Genomic DNA, 19,004 nt, shown 5'->3' with positions numbered 1-19,004 from the left:
CCGTGCCTTCCTCCATTCCCCCGAGCAAGCGGCACCTCCAGCCCAGCCTTTCTTGGGAGCGCCTGGCACCAGGGTCCCGTGCTGCACGGGCAGCCACTGTGCCCCCCATCGCCCTGCCGAGCCCCATCGCACCGCGGAGCCGGGCCTGGAAGCAGCGCCCGTACCGGGCAGCAGCACCATCCAAAGTCCTTCCCCGCACAGGGCCCGGCTTGCAGGCACGAACACGATGGCAGGATACAGGCAGGGACATTGACACATGGCCAGTCAGCACCTTACGGGGAGCGAAGGCAAAGCCAGGCGCACGGCAGCGGCCAAGGCCCTGCTCCTGGAGGCCGCCCCGGCGTGGTCGGCCCAAGCAAGGCCGCGGATGCCCTCCCTGGGCACAACTTGCACAATCCCCAACAGAGGCAGGAGAACAGGGCATGTGGGGAAGCCACACAGCTGGGAGAGATGGATAAAATACTCACGCTGTGGATAAAATACTCTGCCTCTCTGTTCCCCCAAACCTGACTGCATGTGGATGAAGGATGGGCTCGGTTTCAGCTTTCCTGGTGGCTCCACTAGTCATACCTGAGACAGGCTCTCCTCTATTCCAAAACAGCAGCAGCTGCTTTAATAACTCCACAGGGAACCATAGCGATGGAGCCCTGTGCAATCCCCGAGGCTGAGCCTGAACTGCGTGCCAAGATGCTGCGATCTGCTAGAAACGGGAGATGGGGAGGAGAGATGCGTGTCCGACCAGGGAGGATAAGCAACAAACGATGACACTGCTATTAAAGCCAGCAGCTAATGAAGAGAGTGAAACCTCCCCCAGGATTTCAGTGAGCCACCGAGTAGTTTGGTCTCTCGAGGACTGGGATGGGACATGTGTATCCACTTAGTCATCGCAGCCTCTGAGCAGGCAGGGTGAGAACGGGGCAGGTTCCCCTTCCAGTCACCCAGAAAACAGAGCCCTATTTTCCCTATAAGCTCCCAGCCAGGAGCCCTGCCGGGGTGAAGGGCAGTTAAAGAGATTCAAGCGTTTAACACCATTTAAAAAAAAAAAGTTACAAATCTTTTTAATAAAATTCATTATAAGTTACAGTTTCCCAAAGAACAGGCTCCAGTGTATATGGGAGACAGGCTGGGAGGAGCAGAGGAAGTACCGACAGGAACCCTCTTCCCCACAGGAAAGAAGAAAGAGGGACAGAAAGGTTCTGACAGCCATTTATTGAAAAAGAAATCTCTGAGAGTCCAGTGGATGGAGAAAGACATTAGTCCACATCCCTCTGCCCTCCACCCTCCCAAACCCTTTCCCTCAAAGGCAAACACACATGGCAAGTCCTGCCTAAGTCACCTATTTTAACAGATCCAGGTAGACCTCAGTTCCCCACGACAGACTGAAGATAACTTATGTGGTCCAAGGTTTCCAGCAGAGAAGCTGTGGGACAACCTGCTCTCCAAACAGGTCCTTGAGACTGCACTAGGCAAGGTGGCACGGGCTCCTGGCTCACGGTTTTGAAGCAATCCAAAGGGGCCAGGCCCAGATGCCAGTGGCTGAGGTCAAGTCCATGCTGTAGGAAGAGGGCACTCCATCCCAGAGCAGGCTTTTGTGGGGCACAAACTGCAGTCCTCGCAAAAAAAAAAAAAAAAAAAAAAAAAAAAAAAGAACTAGCCCAGCTAGCCCTGGTCACCGAGCCAAGTAACCAGAAACAACAGCACATGTGGGTGAAGGAAGGGCGAGAGCAGGCTCGGAGCCCTCCCGTCAGGGAAAGGCCAGCACAGAGACAGGGCAACCATTGATGATGAGATGAAGAGCTGAAATGAAGCAGCTTCCCTACAAGGACTTTTTAACACCCTCAGCCAGGCAGGACCCCTCACACAGCAGACATCTCCACTCAGGTTTTTAATCCAGCCCATAAGGCACTGGGGTTGGGCAGGAGACCAGATGGTCAGCCAGGTTCCAGTTCCCTACCGTGCCAGAGAAAAAGATGGATACACAGCAAGACAGGTGAAATCCAGCTGGACCAAGAGCACGGGGGCGGGATTTGGCCACCTGTGTGTTTGCATGTGAGAAGATTTGTCACTCCAAGACAGCCATGAGGAGATGTAGCTCCCGGAAGGCACTACCGTGGCGGCCGCTGAGCCCGGACTTGTTCTTCACAATGTTGCTGATGTTTTTGAGCTGCTTGTAGCACAGCTTGCATTTATGGAGCCTGCAAAGACAGAGAGCAGACAGCAGGAATCCTCAGCTGCTCCACAGAGATGTTGCTCCTGGATGGCCTGAGATTCAACTCAGCCAGGAGAGGAAATCCAGGCCCAGCCAAGGGCCTGGAATAAATCAGAATTTGAGTGTGGCTGTACAGAAACAACATGCCCTCAACCCACATCCTGATGATGTTGGGAGAACGGTGACGGGCTCTCCTAGTTTTCCCTTTGGCAGGAAAGCCTGGGGAGGAAGGAGGTGCTTTTTCCAGAGAGACCATTTTCAAAGCAGAGCTACCCTGCTGTGAGAGAGAGAGCTGGGAATCCAGGGCTGGCTGACATCCCAAGTGCCTTGCCCCAGCCCCAGGCTGGTTTTATTACTTACACTCACCCACTTTGGCTAGGTAGAACCCAGAACGTGGAGGCAGAGGGAAAAGCAGCCCTTGCTCCTTCCCTCGGAGACATGCAGTGTTTGGAAACAAAAGGGAAGGCATGGCCAGCCCGGCACCAAAGCCTCCATGCGAAGGAGCAAAGCTCCTTGGTTGGGAGGGAGTGGAGGTGAAGAAGGGCCTCACCTTTCCTCTCTGGTGATGTCCACCCCGACAGAGGGCGGTGCAGCAAGGATGTCTGTGATCAGGGGCAGGAATCGCTGCAGAATGAGCTTTAAGGACGTGCAGCCAGTCTGTACGTAACTGAAACACAAGCACAGAATCAGGTCCCACTCAAATTTAACTGCTTTGCTCCCAGCATGTGGCTGTGAACACCGTGCAGCCCTCATACATATCCAGGTACTGGAAATAATTTCCTTAAACAATCCCCCTCCACCACATGTCACCAGGAGAGGAAACCAACTGCAAGGACCAAGGTGGCCTTCATTCAAGTCAAGACTGACAAAGCTGAGCCCTTTGGAAAGGCTCTTGCTAAGTGGGATTTTTCTGCTAAAGAGCAGAGAAGTCCTTGTCCCCCTAACTCAATTCATGTTCTAGTGGCCTCACCTTTCATATTTACTTTGGAGTAGTTTTTCTATCTGTGGCAGGACTATAGTGCACAGATCCAGCTTCCAGAGAGACCTGGAAAGAAAAGGACACATTCTGAGACTGGACACAGGCCTTACAAAGTGCATTCAACACAAACTACTCTCTCTCGCAAAAAAATCCCTGGCAGCTGCACTCCAGTTTAGAGAACAAGTTCACCGACTCCCCCTTGTGATAGCAAGTGGCAGGTTCTGTCTATTTCTATTATTATTGCCTCCTTGAAGAATCATTTCATGCACATCTAAGATTTTGATTTTCCTCATGAGACATCATTTGCCTCCAGAAGAGGCCCTGTGTGATCCCAGCCCTTCCTGGCACTGCAGGCCTCAAGGTCTGACTAAAAGCAAACACATTTCACGTTGTCTCAGCACACTGGCCAACAGCCCAGGACAAAGCAGTACTCCTGACACCCCAACCACCAGCTCTGCAAGACTTACGCTTTCTGGTTGACGATATTCAAGAGGTCGACAACAACAGAGAGGTCATTGATGGCCACAGCAGAGTCTACAGAGGTCTGAGAGAGAAGGGGAAGTAGAAGAGATTTATTACAAAGTTGGAACTGGTAGACTAACTGCAATTACCAAGTGCTGGTTTACAAACACAAGGTAGAGGAAGCGGGGAGATTTCATTAGGGAAGAGAAGACAATTCTTGCATGAAAAGCTTCTCTCCCCGTTTCTATGGGGCCATTCAACTACCATTTGGACACAGCAGCACTCTGTGGTGCACCACTGCGGGGAGAAGTGGTGAAAACCGCATTTTGCTTAAGCAAAGGCAGAATTGGTTCCAGCCTGACCAAAAAAGCTGCTCAGCTGCTCCCCTACTGAACCTCAAGCACTTCCATATCCTTGCCTTAATGTCACCAGTGCTCCACACAGCCCGCACAGTGTCCAGGTTCTTGTGGCGGCTGGTGAGCACCACGCACATGGTCTCGTGGCCCTTCCTGATCTGGGACATGGCCTCCTCATCCACCAGCTCGGCCTGGCTTTGGTTTTTCACAGCCTGCAAATACAGACACCAATGGAGAAGCAATAACAGAGCGGCGGGATAGTGCAGAAAAGGTGGGAGCTTTCACATGGCCTAAGCAAGGGCAGATTTTGGCCAGGAAACACCGACTTCCACGTGGATTGTTTTAAAAACATTTTGAATTGGAAATGGTCAATTTGTTCCAACTTCAACTACTCACTTCCACCTTTTCTACTAGGTTAATCACAAACGGAAGTTTGAAGCCTTGGAAAAACCTTCAAAAGTAAGAAAAGAAAAAAGCACAGAAAAAATAAGTTTCATTTCATGCAAGCCCTATTAATTAAAATATATTAAAATGTCTGAAATCAACAAGTGCTATTACAAAAGCTTAAGTCTTCTGCAATTTATTAGACGCTAAGTTTGATTCCTGTCAAGGTCACACTGGAAGTTCTGCTTCTTCAGTTCACATGTAAAGTCTGGGATCATGAGGGTGTTCTGGTCCTTCTCCCTTACTGGATCAAGGCATATCCTCCTTAAAGGGGCAAAGAAGCACCTGAGACGCAAGAGGCAAAGATTCTTGTGGAATAATTGCACACGTGTAATGGCAGACATCAATTTGGGAAGTGAATCACTGTCTAGCATGTGGAATGGGTCAGTGTCCTTGTTCTCCACTTTAATCACATGTTCCCAGTCAGCATGGACCAACACTGTTGTGTTTGCATCACCCTACTGCCAAGCACAGCGAGGGCCCGCTCCAGCGATCCTGAGCTACTCATTCAACAGGAACTGCAAGTCAAGGCAGCTGGGAGGCAGGAGAGGAGGCTGGCAGGGCAGAATCCAGCAAGCAGAGGGACAGCAGAATACAGCACGTTCTTGGCTGCTTCATTCAGCAACAGGACCACAGGCTGCAGAAAATACCTGAAAAGACTTTCTGACACCTCTGAGGAGCCCATTTGTGATGCTCCCTAACACAGAATCCACCTGGACATCTTTGTGCAGAGGAACTTACTGGTAGAAAGTCAGAGGCCTTCAGGCCAATGGGCTCATTCCTTGCTGCAGGAATCACCGATGGCTCCGGTCTTGTGACAGGGGTTGAGGAGGCAATTGGCGGCCTCTGAATTGGGTCAGACTGCAGAAAAGAGTGCAATAAAAGCTGTAACAACAACCACCTGGCCCCAGGCAGAGGCCCTCTTTCATGAGCCACTTCCATCTCGAGGCAGCCAACTAATGCAAGAGGAGTCTCCAATTTGCCAGCATGGTTTAAGAGGCAATGGAGGTTAGGTATAGAGCCAGACTTAATTAAGGTTTCAGAAGAACATGGAGATGCGCCAGCAATAGTGCTGAGTGCTGTCATCGTTGCTGGCATCTGAAATTAGGGCATGGAGTTAGACATATATGCAACATATAACTTATCCTGTCATGTACTGACTGGTATTTTGGCTATAAAGTAGTCTCAGTTTGAACATCCTTAGATATTTGCCCTTTAGGTCTCCTCAGAGCACCCCACTTTTGAGGTGGAAGGAGCAAGTGGACTCAAATGATGCAAGAAGGTCAAAAGCAGTAGAGCTTTTGCTCTGGTGCAGCACATGTCCTGCCACTGATCAGAGCTGCACTTTTATTGGTCTTCAATAAGGTCTTGATAAGAACAGTAAAGTCTCAGGCACTCGGCTATGTTTCACAGCAGGGGTATGAACAGTTCCCAAGAGGCTATTCCATACATACGTGTTCCTGCTTTGGCAATGGGGTCTGGACATCCACAGTTTGGCTGGGCTTTGCTGCTTCCTTTACAGCTGCAGGCTCTGCCAAAAGGGAAGGAAGTGGACAAGCAGAAAGTGATTGCTCCTTTCAGGAGATGCTCATAGCAAAGGGTCTGCACAGCTAGACTGCAAGCTGTCATTTCTGTGGAGACACAATTTTTCTAAAGGCTCTTAACACCAAGGGGTCATTTTTCTACTCACCGTCCTCAGGAGGGGCTGGGAAAGGCTCATTGTTTCGTGGAGGAGTTCGAGCTATAGAAAAAGAAGGAAAAAAAACAAAACTGATGAAGGCTATAGATTAGCTATAGGTCAGCCTTGGAGCTGGAAGACCTCCAGCAACTCCAGCTCCACAGATCAGACAGTTGGTGATACAGCAAGGAGAGTTATCTCCTTTGGAACTGCGTGTTATTGTTGAGTTTAGCCGAAGGTTTTAGCCATGGTGACTGGGAGGGATAAAATTACCCCATACGTTTCATTGTTGAAGGCAACAAAGTGCAAGAAAAGATTAAATTTAGTTTACGTCAAATTAGCTCACATTGAAGGAAATTCTAACACATGCAAAGCAATAAGGGTATCATGTTGTGCCTCCCAAACAATAACAGCTGCTTTAGCAAAACACTTCGTCTTTTCTTCTTTATGGGGAGGGGGAGCTTCTGGAAATCCCTGATTTTGTATATACCAGAATCCTAAGCAAATAAAGAGACCCCGTAACACAAGGGTCCTTCCTGATCAGGACAGGAAACTACATGCACACACAGGCCAGGCTTCAACTAGACACCCGAGTTAAGGCGCAGCCTTCCAGCAGCTCAGCAACATGAACTACGATTCAGAGCACAAACTAGTAAATAAAGGGGTTTTTTTTATATATATATAAAAAAAACTAGAACAGTGAGCCAAAGTTCACTTCCACACCAGTTTAGTGCCTACAGCTCTCGTCTAATCACCATTCAAAACCACAGTAAACTGCAGTACTAACAGATGGAGTTCTTGGGCTGGAAGATCTCTTTGTAGTCCTCTGGGTTCTGGATTTCAGCCTTCGATTCCTTCTCATCCCGGTCATCTTCACTGCTGGGACTGCGTCTCTCGCTCTCTGAGTTGTGCTTCACCCTGCTGCAAAGAAAAGGGACGTTAGCAGGATCAGTCACATGGACCCTCTTAGAGTAAAAGCACTAAGCTCCTTGTAGATTCCCTAAAAACCCTGGAATCAGGGCCAACGAGCAGACTCCCTTACCTCTGTGGCTTGCTGCAGCTAGTTGATGGTCTGTCATAGATGCGGCGAAGGGAGGACCCTGCAGGGGCAGGCTGAACAAGAGGCTTGTCGTCCCTGATCAACCCGTGAAGAATGGAACCTGATTTTGTGACTCTGTTGAGATCCACAACAAAAGAGGAGACTGTGCTTTGTGCAAAGGAAACTCCTATCTGTAGAGGGAAAAGATCCAGGTAATTCACCAAGAAGCGAGGTGCAGGAAAGCCTTAGACATAAGACAGTGACCCTGAGCAGCAGCGTTTCAGGATTTCTCAACTCATGGCCTTGACTTTTTCAGTTTGGAACTGTCCCTGTTTTAGGAAAGTCTATGAATTTTGATGAAGCTTTTGCTGGGCATGGTTTCTAATCACTGGCCCAACCAAGCCCCACATCCTCCATCCAGAGATTGGAGAGAAATGAAATGGAGCACAAAGCAGCTGAATGCAAAAGCACACAGGTTTTGCCCCACCGTTGGCCACACTGCTAGCCTGGGTCACTTAGTTTGTCACAAGGCTTCAAGTTCCAAGGCCTGCAAGCACACAGCAGGATTTTATCTTGCGTTCTGCAGCCGCCTCCCCCCGCTCCTCGGGAACAGTGGCTCACCAGCTGGTTGTTGCAGATAGATAAGTCAGCTACTTTTCCCCAGTTCACCAAGACCACATCAAAACAGCGTTCTGGCTCCCAGCCGTACACACGCAGCGAATCCTGGAAGCCACTATACAAGCAGCAGCCATCTGGGTTGAAGAGCACACACCTGGGAGAAGGCAGGGAGAGAGATTTGGATACACCCTTCCAAACTTGCTCAAGTCCCCATGGACCCCAGGGCTGTTCCCCTGACTTCACCAACACCTCTAGCCTTGGTTTTTAAACACCCAGTGCCCAGATCTAATGATCTTGTGCAAAATCTCCAGCAGCCCAAGCTTCTCCACAGGAAAATATCCTCCCTTCAACCTCACTTTAGGCTGCCTAGTTGTGGTAGGAACTTAATATACCTGACTGGTGTGGCCTCCTCTTCAATACAGCTCACAACTTGAAACTTCTCCAAGTCCCAGAATCGGACAGTCCTGTAATACAACAGGAGAAACAAGATTGCTCATGGAATCTGCTGTAGGGTTTAGTATTAAAATAACATTAATAGCTCGAATGACTTTCACTGCCATGCAAATATAATGAGCCTACAGTGAAAGCTGGTCTAGCTCAGATCCGTGGATCCAGCCACGGATGCTTACTCTGCACATCATAGATGGGAAATGTTTGCAAAGTGGCAACCACTCACACTGACAGGATTGCCTCAAAACTCAAACTCGCACATTATATTCCCAACAGGAATGGCATCAGGAAAGGGATTGACATATTGAGCTCCCCAGTACAAGAGAGACATGGAGCAAACCCAGCGGAGGGTTACTCAAGTGACGGAGGGACTGGAGCATCTCTCTTATGAGGAAAGGCTGGGAGAGCTGGGGCAGCTCAGCCTGGAGAAGAGCAGGCTGAGGAGGATGTAATCTGTGTGTATAAGCATCTGAATGGATAGTGTAGACAGGATGGGGACAGGCTCTTTCCAGTGGTGCCCAGCAATAAGACAAGAGGCAGCAAGCACAAAAAGCTCTGTCTGAACGCAAGAAAAAAGTTCTTTACTGGGTGGGAGACAGGGCCCGGGAACATGTTACCCACAGAGGCTGTGGAGTCTCCATCCTTGGAGATACTCAAAAGCCACCTGGGAAATGTTCTCCAGGTGATCCTGCTTGAACAGGGAGGTTGGACTAGATGATCTCCAGAGGTTTCTTTCAGCCTCAACCATTTGTGACATACACAACTGCCTGCTTTCTCCTTCCCCTCATGTACCTGTCAGAGCTGCCAGAAGCCAAAAGGTATTCATTGGGATGGAATTCAACAACATTTACTGGGCCAGTATGTCCTGTAAATTCAGACATTATCTTCCCAGCAGCCAGATCCCACAGCTGAAAGAAAGAAAGAATAGAGAGACTCTTGAAAAGATTTAACGTTAGAGACTCCTACTTTGAGTTTCCTTCTACTGGCAAGCTAATCTTTCTACCTCTCCAAGCACACACTCAACTACTTATTCAAAAACAAACTCTGAAGCTCCAAATCCTTTCCATTTTTTCCTGCGAGTAGTGTACAGTGCAGCACATCCCTACTGAGTTACCCGAGCAGAGCTCAAAAGTAATATTGTGAAGCAACGTGCTATGGACAATTCATCCTGTAAACCTCACCAAGGCAGAGGCCAACGTTCAGGTATCACAATTCTACCTATCACTGAAACTTTCACGCCCATAGTGCCTCGACATCAGCTGGATAAGGGCACTTCATCAGATGTAACTCATGTCTGGATGTCACCAGACAGGATCCCCCTAAACCGACTTCCCCTGCAAAGCCACAGGGCTCACACTGCTGCCTAATGAACCAAAGGGAGCTATGGGAGAGCTGGTGAAAAGATGCTCCCTGCTGTCCCATGTCCCACGAGCAGATCAGGAGCGCGTCGGGGTAATCGTTGATGGGTAAGTTACCTTTACAGTGTGATCATCAGCAGCAGAGGCTAACCATTTCCCATCAGGGCTAAACCGGAGACACCTAACAGCTTGTGTGTGACCCTGAAATGAGAAACATAAGCAGCACTGTGGTTATTTTCCTTTAAAGGGCATTCTGGCTTCTACCTTTCTATTTTATACAATCAAATCAACTATCTGCGTCACAGACTTCATAGCTCAGAGAACAGAACCCTTAAAACCTACTCTCCAAAGCTATCTATATGAAACAGGCATAAACTCACCTAGACTTTTTTTTGCATTAGGATGACAACTGTAAATAGAAATGTGACTAGGATTGCTGTGCCGTTGAGTTGGTTTCTAAAGTGAAATTAATAGACAGCTTCTAAAGTGAAATTAATAGACAGCAAGTTCTTTGTGTAGAAAAAGCCACAAGAATTGAAATACCTCAGTGCAGAGGAGTCCAGTCTTCTATTACCAGCCACGGCTTAAAGAAACACTCATGGATGCTCTGCACCCCACAGTGAAGCCTATCAGCCTATAGCAACTCGTAGGATAACTGCTCCTGTCCCCATACAGTTCAGAGGCATATAGAGGTTTATCACACCACTTCAGCAGTCATGCAGATGTTATTTTTATATCAGGAAAGTAGGAGGTTAATCAAATAAGCACTTAAAGGCTTACACACAACCCTAGGTAGGGACCTTTTTTCGCTCTTTTCCCCAAAATCAGTGAAGGAGTTTACCTTGTATCTGAAGACGCAGCCTTTTCTTCTTACATCCCAGAGCTACAGGGAAGAAAAGCAAACAAACCATAAGCTCAGAACGATAGATGAGGGCTGTTAAAGTCGTGTCTGCTCTTGAGCCTTCTCCTGACCCAACCTTCTCAGCGAGAACCATTTTTGTAAGGTATTTCATACTACAGAAGCTCAGTTCCTAGAGTCAAACGCCAGCCTGATAAAAGCAGAGGCAAGCCACAGAACCAGCACATTGACACTCGCTCACATCAGGGCTCCTCTGGCACCAAGCTCGGAGTCCTGTGGAATGAGCCGTGTTCCCTAACAGATGAATCACATTTGTTGCATTGCACTTGTAAAAACACATGAGCGGATTTCACAAGTGTTCATAAATACACCTGCCCACACACACGCAAATGATGATATACATCTGCCAACAGCTTGGCACAAAACACATTCTGTCCCTCTTCCCAGCAAAGACGCTGCAAGGGAAGAGGATAATCTCTAGGAGAAACTGGGCTTTACCTTAATGTTTGTGTCCAAAGAACCAGATGCCACAAAGCTTCCAAAAGGATGGAAATCGAGGCTGCAGATATTCGCCTTGTGACCCAGCAATGTCCGAAGAACTGGGAAAAGGAGAAGTGGGACGGAGAGAAAGAACAGGGATCAAATATTTAGCAGTTGGCTTCCACACACAGAATGCAGTTTGGCCATCCTATCTTCACCATTAAACACATGCCAATACAACATATATTAGATATGCTAGACCTAGTTAATCATCTGTGTACATTATCCATGGAAATGTTTCGAAGTTCACCTTGCAATGCAAAGAAACAGCAATAGAGGGCCTGGGCTCAGCAATCCTAATGGAACTCCTGTCCTTAGGTATGTAATCTCTCAAGGTCTCAAAGGTGAAAATGAAACTGAAAAGTCATACTTTGAGGCAGCTGTCAGGCAGAGAGAGCACATCTTGGGGAGGTAGATAGCACTTTCGGGTAAAGAAGTGAAAGGGACACTTGACTATCTGCATCGTTCATCTTTCAGGTATCAGACAGACCCTTTCTAGGTCTCTTTGCCCCAGCGTGGGTACCTGTCCGGGATTCCACCGCTTATATTCCAGTATTTGCACTGGATTCCTCCCACTGCCCCTCACAAGAAGCGTCCCAAAGAATGTGCATGGAAGGGACGCTCAGGAAGGGGAGGCAAAGGAAACCATCACGGTGCTTCAACTCATCCACCGAGCAACACCCCCTGCAGTGCTGGAATCCAGCACGGACCAGCAGAACTGGTACCTTGTAAAGCAGAGATGAATGTAGAGCTCAACTTCGAGGAAGAAAAATTGCTCTCATAATGAGAAGCAGTTTCACTCCATCATCAGTCATCTGGGACACTCTTTATTCCCACAGCAGGAATTAGCTCTCAAGCCAGGCCAGGAGCAGTCATTTGTAGAGACACTGGCTCATAGGTCTAGTACTAAAGTCATCCAGATCTGTTACTCTCCACTGGTTGAGCCAAGTTATTTTATAATCCAACTGCCTCTAAATGCTTGAATGACAAAAAGGCTTTCTTATGTATGCCATCTGCTTTTTGTTTTCTTAGCTCAGCCAATGCAAGTCTGGTTTTTGTCGCACCCTCTTACGATGAGCAAGTAGCAAACTACAAGAAGCATTCATTCATTTTACAGTGTTTGTGCTGGAGTGCACTCGAGCAATTTGTGATCCCTTTTCAAAATTTCTTTAGGATTTGAGAAAAAAATGCAATAAACAAAATAGGATTCAACAGTATTTAAAGGATCAGGGTTCAACGAGTTGATAGCTTTTATGATTTATTATAAATTAGGCTCTTGTTCCTTTCTGTGGTCAAGTACAAGGAAAAAAACTTGAGAAGAAAAAGAAAATTAAACTGGAACCTAAAAAATAAGAGATCAACGGGCAGAGAGATTTCTGGGCTTGTACAGAATCTGGAAACTTAAAACTTTGAAAGTGATTATATTGTATATTATTAATATTATATTCTTATGTATAATATCAGATATTATATACTTATTAATTAGGTATTATATATTTGTACTATCACAAATTAGGGGCTGAGCTGCTGGAAAGTAGGTCCATGGAGAGGGATTTGAGAGTTGTGGTTGATAACAAGTTAACCATGTAAAGTGGATGGGGTCAAACTTCTTGGTGGTGGCCAGTGACAGGGTAATGGATATAAATTAAAACACAGGAAGTTTAATGTCCATATGAGGAGAACTTTTTCCTGTCAGGGTGACAGAGCCCTGGAAGAGGCTGCCCAGAGAGGCTGTGGAGTCTCCTTCTCTGGAAATCTTCAAAGCCGCCTGGATGCCGCCCTGTGCCCCATGCTCTGAGTGTCCCTGCTTGTGTAGGGGGGTTGGACTAGATCATCTCTAAGGTCCCTTCCAACTTCAACTAGTCTGAGGGTCTTGTGTGATTTTAAATTTGCACTGTCCTTTCAACTAAGGCCCAATTTTAAGCTGAGAATTCAAATACATTTTCTGTATGCCTAATTACCTTACAGATGTGTGCAAAATCATCTGGAATATACAGTTCAGCATGCTCACGTCAAAATCCTAGAAACTAGTTCCTTAGACCACTCTCCAGAACACACATACGTATTTCTGCTCAAGAGGGCACAAACAGCTCTACAGCCTACGTAGGAACTGCACAAAAACCCTACAACAGCACTAGAAATTAAAATGAAAGCAGGGTCAGGCTGTTGCTTCTTAGCTGGGAACCTTCCAGGCCAGCAAGGATACTCGGCATAAAGATATTCCAAAACCAACACACAAAGAGAAGCCCCATCACATGAGAACATACTTTTGGCAGCTTCCAGATCCCAAACTCGAATGGAGCCCGACTGGGACCCTGCGACTATGAGCTCCTCATTTGTGTTGATCTGCAGGCTCTCGATGGGGGTTGTATGGCCTGTCAAGCTCTGCAAGAAAAGAGGCACAAAATGACAAGGTCTCATGCAAAGCTGATGGCCACAGTTGCATCATTTACACTTGACTAGTGAGTAGTGATTTGGGATCATCATTTCCCCATGATTTGGGAACGCCAGGCTCTGCTGCTGGTCATTCTCTCCCAAGAGCTATGAGGGTGGCAGGGCCTCCTAGAGACCATCACTGCACGGAGCCCTGGCACACATCACCCAAGTTCCCACTGCTTTCTGGCACACTCTGACTAATTTTTGAAGGATGCATCGACAGAGAGACACGGGCAGTTAAACATCAGGTGTGCATGCCCACACAAGGTTGACACATGCTTACATTATAAAAATTACGCTGCGCAAGCACGATGACACCGTGTTTGTTCTAAATGGGTCACTTAGGTGTCATGAACCGGTTACAAAACCCAAAGCAAGAGCAAAACCAAGGCTACTTCAAAACCTTCACCCAAGCAAGAAGCCCTGTGTTGCTGCCAGCGCTGGGCGTCGCGGCGACGACATTGTCCCATTACTAAAGTATTAACTTGAGGCAATAAGAGTAGTGAGTTTGCATTTTCTTTCATCCATGAGCATCTAAAAGCTTACAAGTAAGTATTTTGAAAAGGCCTGATTTTAATTAAAACACAAGAATATTAGAACTAGCTCTGGAAAGCTAATCAACAAACACACTGCTATTGTGGAGCTTTTAGTTGTCAATTAAGCAATATTATAGTCTAGTCTTTATCCTCAAACAGGTCTTTTAAACAGTTAAGCCAGCTCTGTGCCTCCCACACATTTAAAGAGGCTGGGAACACCAGTTCAAAGCCACTTGTCCCGGTGCATTTCATCAGCAACTGCAACACTCTAAGGTTATAACTGCTACCACTTAGGGAGAAAAAAAGTTCAAGCTGAAACTAGAAGTTGCTCCTTGAAAAGTTCTTCTCCCTCTTGCCCACACAAATATCTGGAATCCTGGCAGCGTAAATACAAAAGACGAGCTTTAGAGAACAACCACGAAAATCAAAACACAACTCAAACCCTCCAAGTTCTTTTGATATTATAACAACAACACAAGATCTCAGCAGTTCCAGTCAATCCTCAACCTGCAGAAATATAAGTTCCTGACACCTGTGGCTCCCAGAAAGCACGGGAGAGCTATGGCTTTCTACTCCCACAAAAGGGAGAGGGAGAGATTTGGTCTTTCCTCCTTTACAAAGAAGGAACTACTGTGGCTTCCAACACCTGGCAAGTCACTAGAAATGGCCTGGAAAACACAGTTTAAACTGTGAAAAAAAAAAAAATGCAGCATCACGGAGGGCGAGCAGCTCCTTTTGCATCTATTTCAACCTCTGTCTTGATCTCAGTAAAAATAAAGCAAAAACAAAACAAAAAAGATAAAACAAGGTAGAATCTCTCTTCTAGCTTTTTTGACCCTATTTCCCTCCCATGTCCTTGCAAGGCTCACACTGGCGAGAGAAACACCTCTCATAATGCAATGGTAATTATACTGTTTACAAAACAAACGCTAAGGGACTCTTGCTAAGGATGCTTTTCCACAACATCCCAGAAAAGGTGGATGCTGCAGAATAAACAATTGTTAAATATACCTGGAATGCCTCTTAGCTGTGCCTGCTGTGGTATCCCTACTCTTTCTAACATGCTGCATCCAATATTTCACTTCCCCAGCCCACAGACAAGTCAGCAAACTATCCTGACAAACACCGGGCTGTCGGAAAGCGAGTATGGGGCGAGTGGGAACATATCCTGCCCGAGAGGCTTCCTCCTCCAAAGGCAAACTCCAGGGCACAAAACCAGTCCCTGTAGCTTGTGCTATAAAAGCAGCTGACCTTGTGCAAAATTCTCCATTTAATTATCTGTAACTTGGTAAAAGAAGGCTCAGTATTCACCATTGGAGCACACGCTGGCCTACCTGAAGCAAGGAGCCTCCTGGACTGTGTCTGGAGCAGAGTTGTTCACCAGTTACTTGAATTTTGTCCCCTTTTCCAGCTAGAATCAGATCACGCTTTGCATTGACAAACTCTCTTCAACCATCATAAAAGCTGCAACCCATATGTCTTTTCCCCTTGTTTCCCACTCTCTGCATCTCAGAATAAATATTCCTGTCTCCCCAAAGTTGCAAACTGTCCTGTCCTTACCATGATGCAGTTGGGCTTGTTAACCGACCATATGTTGACCCGACAGTCATCTCCTCCGGTTGCCAGTAGCCGGCCTGAACTCTTCCCCAGGACTAGCGAGGACACATTGCTGCTGTGAGCTGTGATCTCTTCTGCAAAAATTAAATAAAAACCAAAGCAAACAAACACTTGTTACAAACTGAAATAAACATTTTCTATCCCATCCTTCCCAGGGGACTTAAAAACTAACAAACAAAAATAAACCCCACAACTTTCTCCAGGAAAACTTCCCAGTTCCCACTGGACAAGCTGGAGCAATGCAGAGTTCAGATAAGAAGTCAGTAATATTATCTTGCTTGAAACAGTCCTCCTCAGCCCTGCTGCACTTCAAGACATTTGCTGACCAGTCTTCATGGCTGCAGTGGATGTGCTGCTCACAACAGCATCCCGTCGCCGGCAGCAGCTCCGACGCTGCTGGGGAAGATGTGCTCACAAGTAGAAACCTGCTTAGAGAAGCTGCTTTACCTTCCCCACCTGGGTGGGTTTCCGTGTGCCGAGCTGTTTCCGGGGTCGGAATGATATGAAGCAGCACAAGCATCTAGAAAAAGGCCCTCTGATACTGTTCTGGTGAGCACCAGAAGACTGCCCAACCCAGGAGGAAATGGCAATGAACAGCAGTAAAGTTTGCTGCCTTGCAGAGGAAAAAAGTCAGACTCAGCACTGGGGATAGGTGGAGCTCCCTGCTCCGAGCTTTGGCAGGGCTTTGCTACATTCCCACCACACAGGCACGTGGAATTTCATGGTTGACAGTGATCGTGTATTTTTAAAGGGCAGAAAAGAACAAATGTGATTGGTATTAAAAGACTGTTAAAAAGATGGAGGCTGAGGTAAAGACCTGACATTGAGAGGGCCTTTGGAAATGACAGAACTCGAGGGAAGCCTTACAATAAAGGAACAAACTTGGGGTTAAGGAGAAGCCCAACAAGAGCATCTTTGCAAAGGTACCTGCTTTCATAAGGGATTTTAAAATCCACCTGAATTTTTGGCAGGAATTTTCCATCAGATGCCTTCACCAATTTCTTCCTCTTACAGTTCTCCTCTTTGAAAGTTCACCAGATTTGCATGCATAATATTTATGAAACTTGTTTGTAAGAGAAAAAAAATAGGTAGTAATCAATGCAGCTTTTGTTCAGATTGCTTTGGTGGGAAGAACAATTTGATGATTAAGTGCAAGACACTAATCTAAAGGGACATTAGGATAGTAACAATAATAATTATAGGTATTTTGTTCTGAGGTTCTCAAGGATGCTTTTTTGAAAGGAAAACTGCGCAACTTTCACTTCAGCTGGACCAACACCTGCCAAATTACAAAGGCAGCAGGACTGTAAATTAAACGCAAAGGGCAAAGCTGAAAATAAACCTCCACTGTGTCAAAAGAGCAGCATCTAAGGCACTGCTAAAGCAAAGTATGCACGAATAGATGAAACTGAAGGTAATAAACAATGCAATTAGTATTAATGGACCGACTGACTATTTAAAATTGAAAGAACCTATGCTGAGCATTGATGTTAAAGTGAGTGTGTCAGCAGCTCAAGTTTTTGCTCCTCTTGATTTTGTTCTTAATAATACATTAGGGGTTTAAGAGTCATTGCTAAAGTAATAATCCCTGTGTTTATAAAAACCAGATTATAACTCCACACTGGCCTTGGACAGGCAACAGCACCTCATTCCCTGGTGAAGCATTAATCTACCTAATCCCACAAACCTTTCTTCATGAAGCATCCTCACCAGCTATCACCCACGAGCTCAGCGACAGCAAACTCCTAATCAACATCACCAAAATGTTTGCCAACGTGCCAAACGCTTCTTGCTTTGAAGAGGAAGGTACAATGAGAGGGCCCAAAAAAGCCAAGATCAAGGGTTTCTGCTCATTTAAATAGAACAAAGATTTGAGACCAATCAACTTCCAACAGTTCTTGAAACTTACGAGTTTCAGGAATGGGAAAGTAACATCTCAAACTGGCTTTCTGCTCAAAAACACATGAAATACTGGCTATACTGCAAGGGTGACTACTATACAGGATGAGCTATTGTATCTATACTCTATGTGACTAGTTAATATACAGCCCTACTAATATATTGCCAATCAATATCACCACCTTTCTGTGAGGCTTAAAATCACTGGCCTAAAACACACATTTCCAAACAACTAATTATTTCCCTTTGCTTCTAACAACTCATTTGCAGCTACTATTACATTACCAGGCAGTGCTCAGAGAGGCGAACAGAAATGGAAAATTAATAACTGCACGTTCCAGGGAAAAAAATGAAACTAAAAGCACCAGATTCTTGCTGTCTCTTATAAAGTGTTTGAAACACTTTATAAGGATGAGTAAAGACCTGATCGTGTAATGATTACCTCATCCCACCTGCAGCAAGTACCCGCTCACCTTCTGTAACACAGGAGCAGCAAGGAGTGCTCATGATACCTGGGAACTAGCACGATACCCGGGCACTCTGCAGCAGGCCGGGCTCTCTACGGGTTTCAATCACTTCCTTGGTTGTTCTTATGGGACATTAGAGTGACATGGGCTTTGCTCGCTAGAATTTGGGATAGCATTGCAAAAAGTAATAGGAAAAAACATACAGACTTTTACCCAATGAAAGCAGCTAAACAAAATGCAATGCTTCTCTGCTATGCTGCTCCAATCCTTTTCAAAAGGGATTTTTTAAACTCGGGAAGGGCATTCAGCCCCAAGGAATAACCTAGCTCAGCGGTAGCACAGAAAGGCTCTCTCTTCCCCTTGCCAGCTCAGAAAACTGTGCTCGGCTTCGCCAAGGAGAGGAGCCCCGGGCACTCACGCAGCTTCCACGCCGTCTTGGTGGCCACGGACACGGCCATTTCTCCGCGCGGCTGCCGTCTCCCTCCCGGCAAAGCTCCGCCGTGGAGCTCGCGCCGGAGCCTCAGCTGCTGCCTGCAGAGCCGCTCAGTCGCATCCAGCCCGAGGAGCCTCGTCCTGCGGGGAGACGGAGCGCAGCTCTCCCGGCACCGAGCGGATCTTCCCGTGGCGCTTAATCCTCATGGGGATCAACATGACACGGGCCTAGGCGAGACGAGACACAGCGTCAGGGGGGCGGCGGCCCAGGCGGGCAGCGCGGAGCCGCCGCGGGGCCCGGGCGTCCAGCCGGGCCCGGCTGCAGGGCGGGCTGAGGGCGAAGCTCCGCGGGGCACCGGAGCTTCGGGAGGCGGGAGGCGAGAGCCCCGCCGCCGCTTAACACCGGCCGACGGCGCCCGGGGACCGTGTGAGCGGCGGCCGCCGAGCCCCGAGCGCCGCCGCGGGACGCGCCGCCCGCATTGCCCGCCTCTACCTGCGGCCCTGGCGGCCCCGGCACCGATTCCGCCGCGCGGGCCCCGCCGCCCATCCCCCCGCACCGCTGCCTGACAACCGGCCCCGCACAACAAACCTGCACCCGCGCCCCGCCCCCGCGCGCGCGCCGCCC

General features: G+C 47.5%; 1 protein-coding gene across 2 annotated transcripts; it reads right to left on the bottom strand.

The window, feature by feature from the left end:
* Positions 1–1,031: 1,031 nt before the first annotated feature.
* Positions 1,032–18,627, bottom strand: KATNB1 (katanin regulatory subunit B1). Of its 2 annotated transcripts, XM_088536447.1 has the most exons (20): positions 18,366–18,627; positions 15,525–15,655; positions 13,260–13,377; positions 10,951–11,051; positions 10,435–10,476; positions 9,711–9,794; positions 9,028–9,143; positions 8,178–8,249; positions 7,789–7,939; positions 7,171–7,358; positions 6,916–7,049; positions 6,141–6,191; positions 5,905–5,981; positions 5,192–5,311; positions 4,069–4,218; positions 3,656–3,732; positions 3,180–3,254; positions 2,760–2,876; positions 2,036–2,195; positions 1,032–1,603 (listed from the first exon to the last, which is right to left on the bottom strand). In XM_088536447.1, exons 1-19 carry the CDS (start codon positions 18,403–18,405, stop codon positions 2,063–2,065), a joined length of 1,977 nt encoding a protein of 658 aa, XP_088392573.1. In that variant the 5' UTR covers positions 18,406–18,627; the 3' UTR covers positions 1,032–1,603; positions 2,036–2,062. The 2 variants fall into 2 exon arrangements, with proteins under 2 accessions (XP_088392573.1, XP_010215660.2); XM_010217358.2 differs by lacking the exon at positions 1,032–1,603 and having other exon boundaries at positions 1,657–2,195.
* Between the last annotated feature and the right edge of the window lie 377 nt (positions 18,628–19,004).

Source organism: Tinamus guttatus, unplaced genomic scaffold, assembly GCF_059628265.1.
Source record: "Tinamus guttatus ecotype Peru unplaced genomic scaffold, ASM5962826v1 Tinamus_guttatus_pri_ptg000674l, whole genome shotgun sequence".
NCBI classification, from domain to species: Eukaryota; Metazoa; Chordata; class Aves; order Tinamiformes; family Tinamidae; genus Tinamus; species Tinamus guttatus.
Note: the sequence above shows the minus strand (reverse complement) of the source record. Positions and strands in the feature narration are given on the sequence as shown.

Excerpts from the sequence above, each read along its gene's own strand:
- KATNB1 (XM_088536447.1), bottom strand. The coding sequence starts at position 18,405 with ATGGCCGTGTCCGTGGCCACCAAGACGGCGTGGAAGCTGC. Across the intron at positions 5,982-6,140 it reads CCCAGCCCCTCCTGAGGACG|AGCCTGCAGCTGTAAAGGAA; the intron begins GTGAGTAGAAAA and ends CCCTTTTGGCAG. Across the intron at positions 3,255-3,655 it reads AATATCGTCAACCAGAAAGC|GTCTCTCTGGAAGCTGGATC; the intron begins GTAAGTCTTGCA and ends TTTTCTTTCCAG.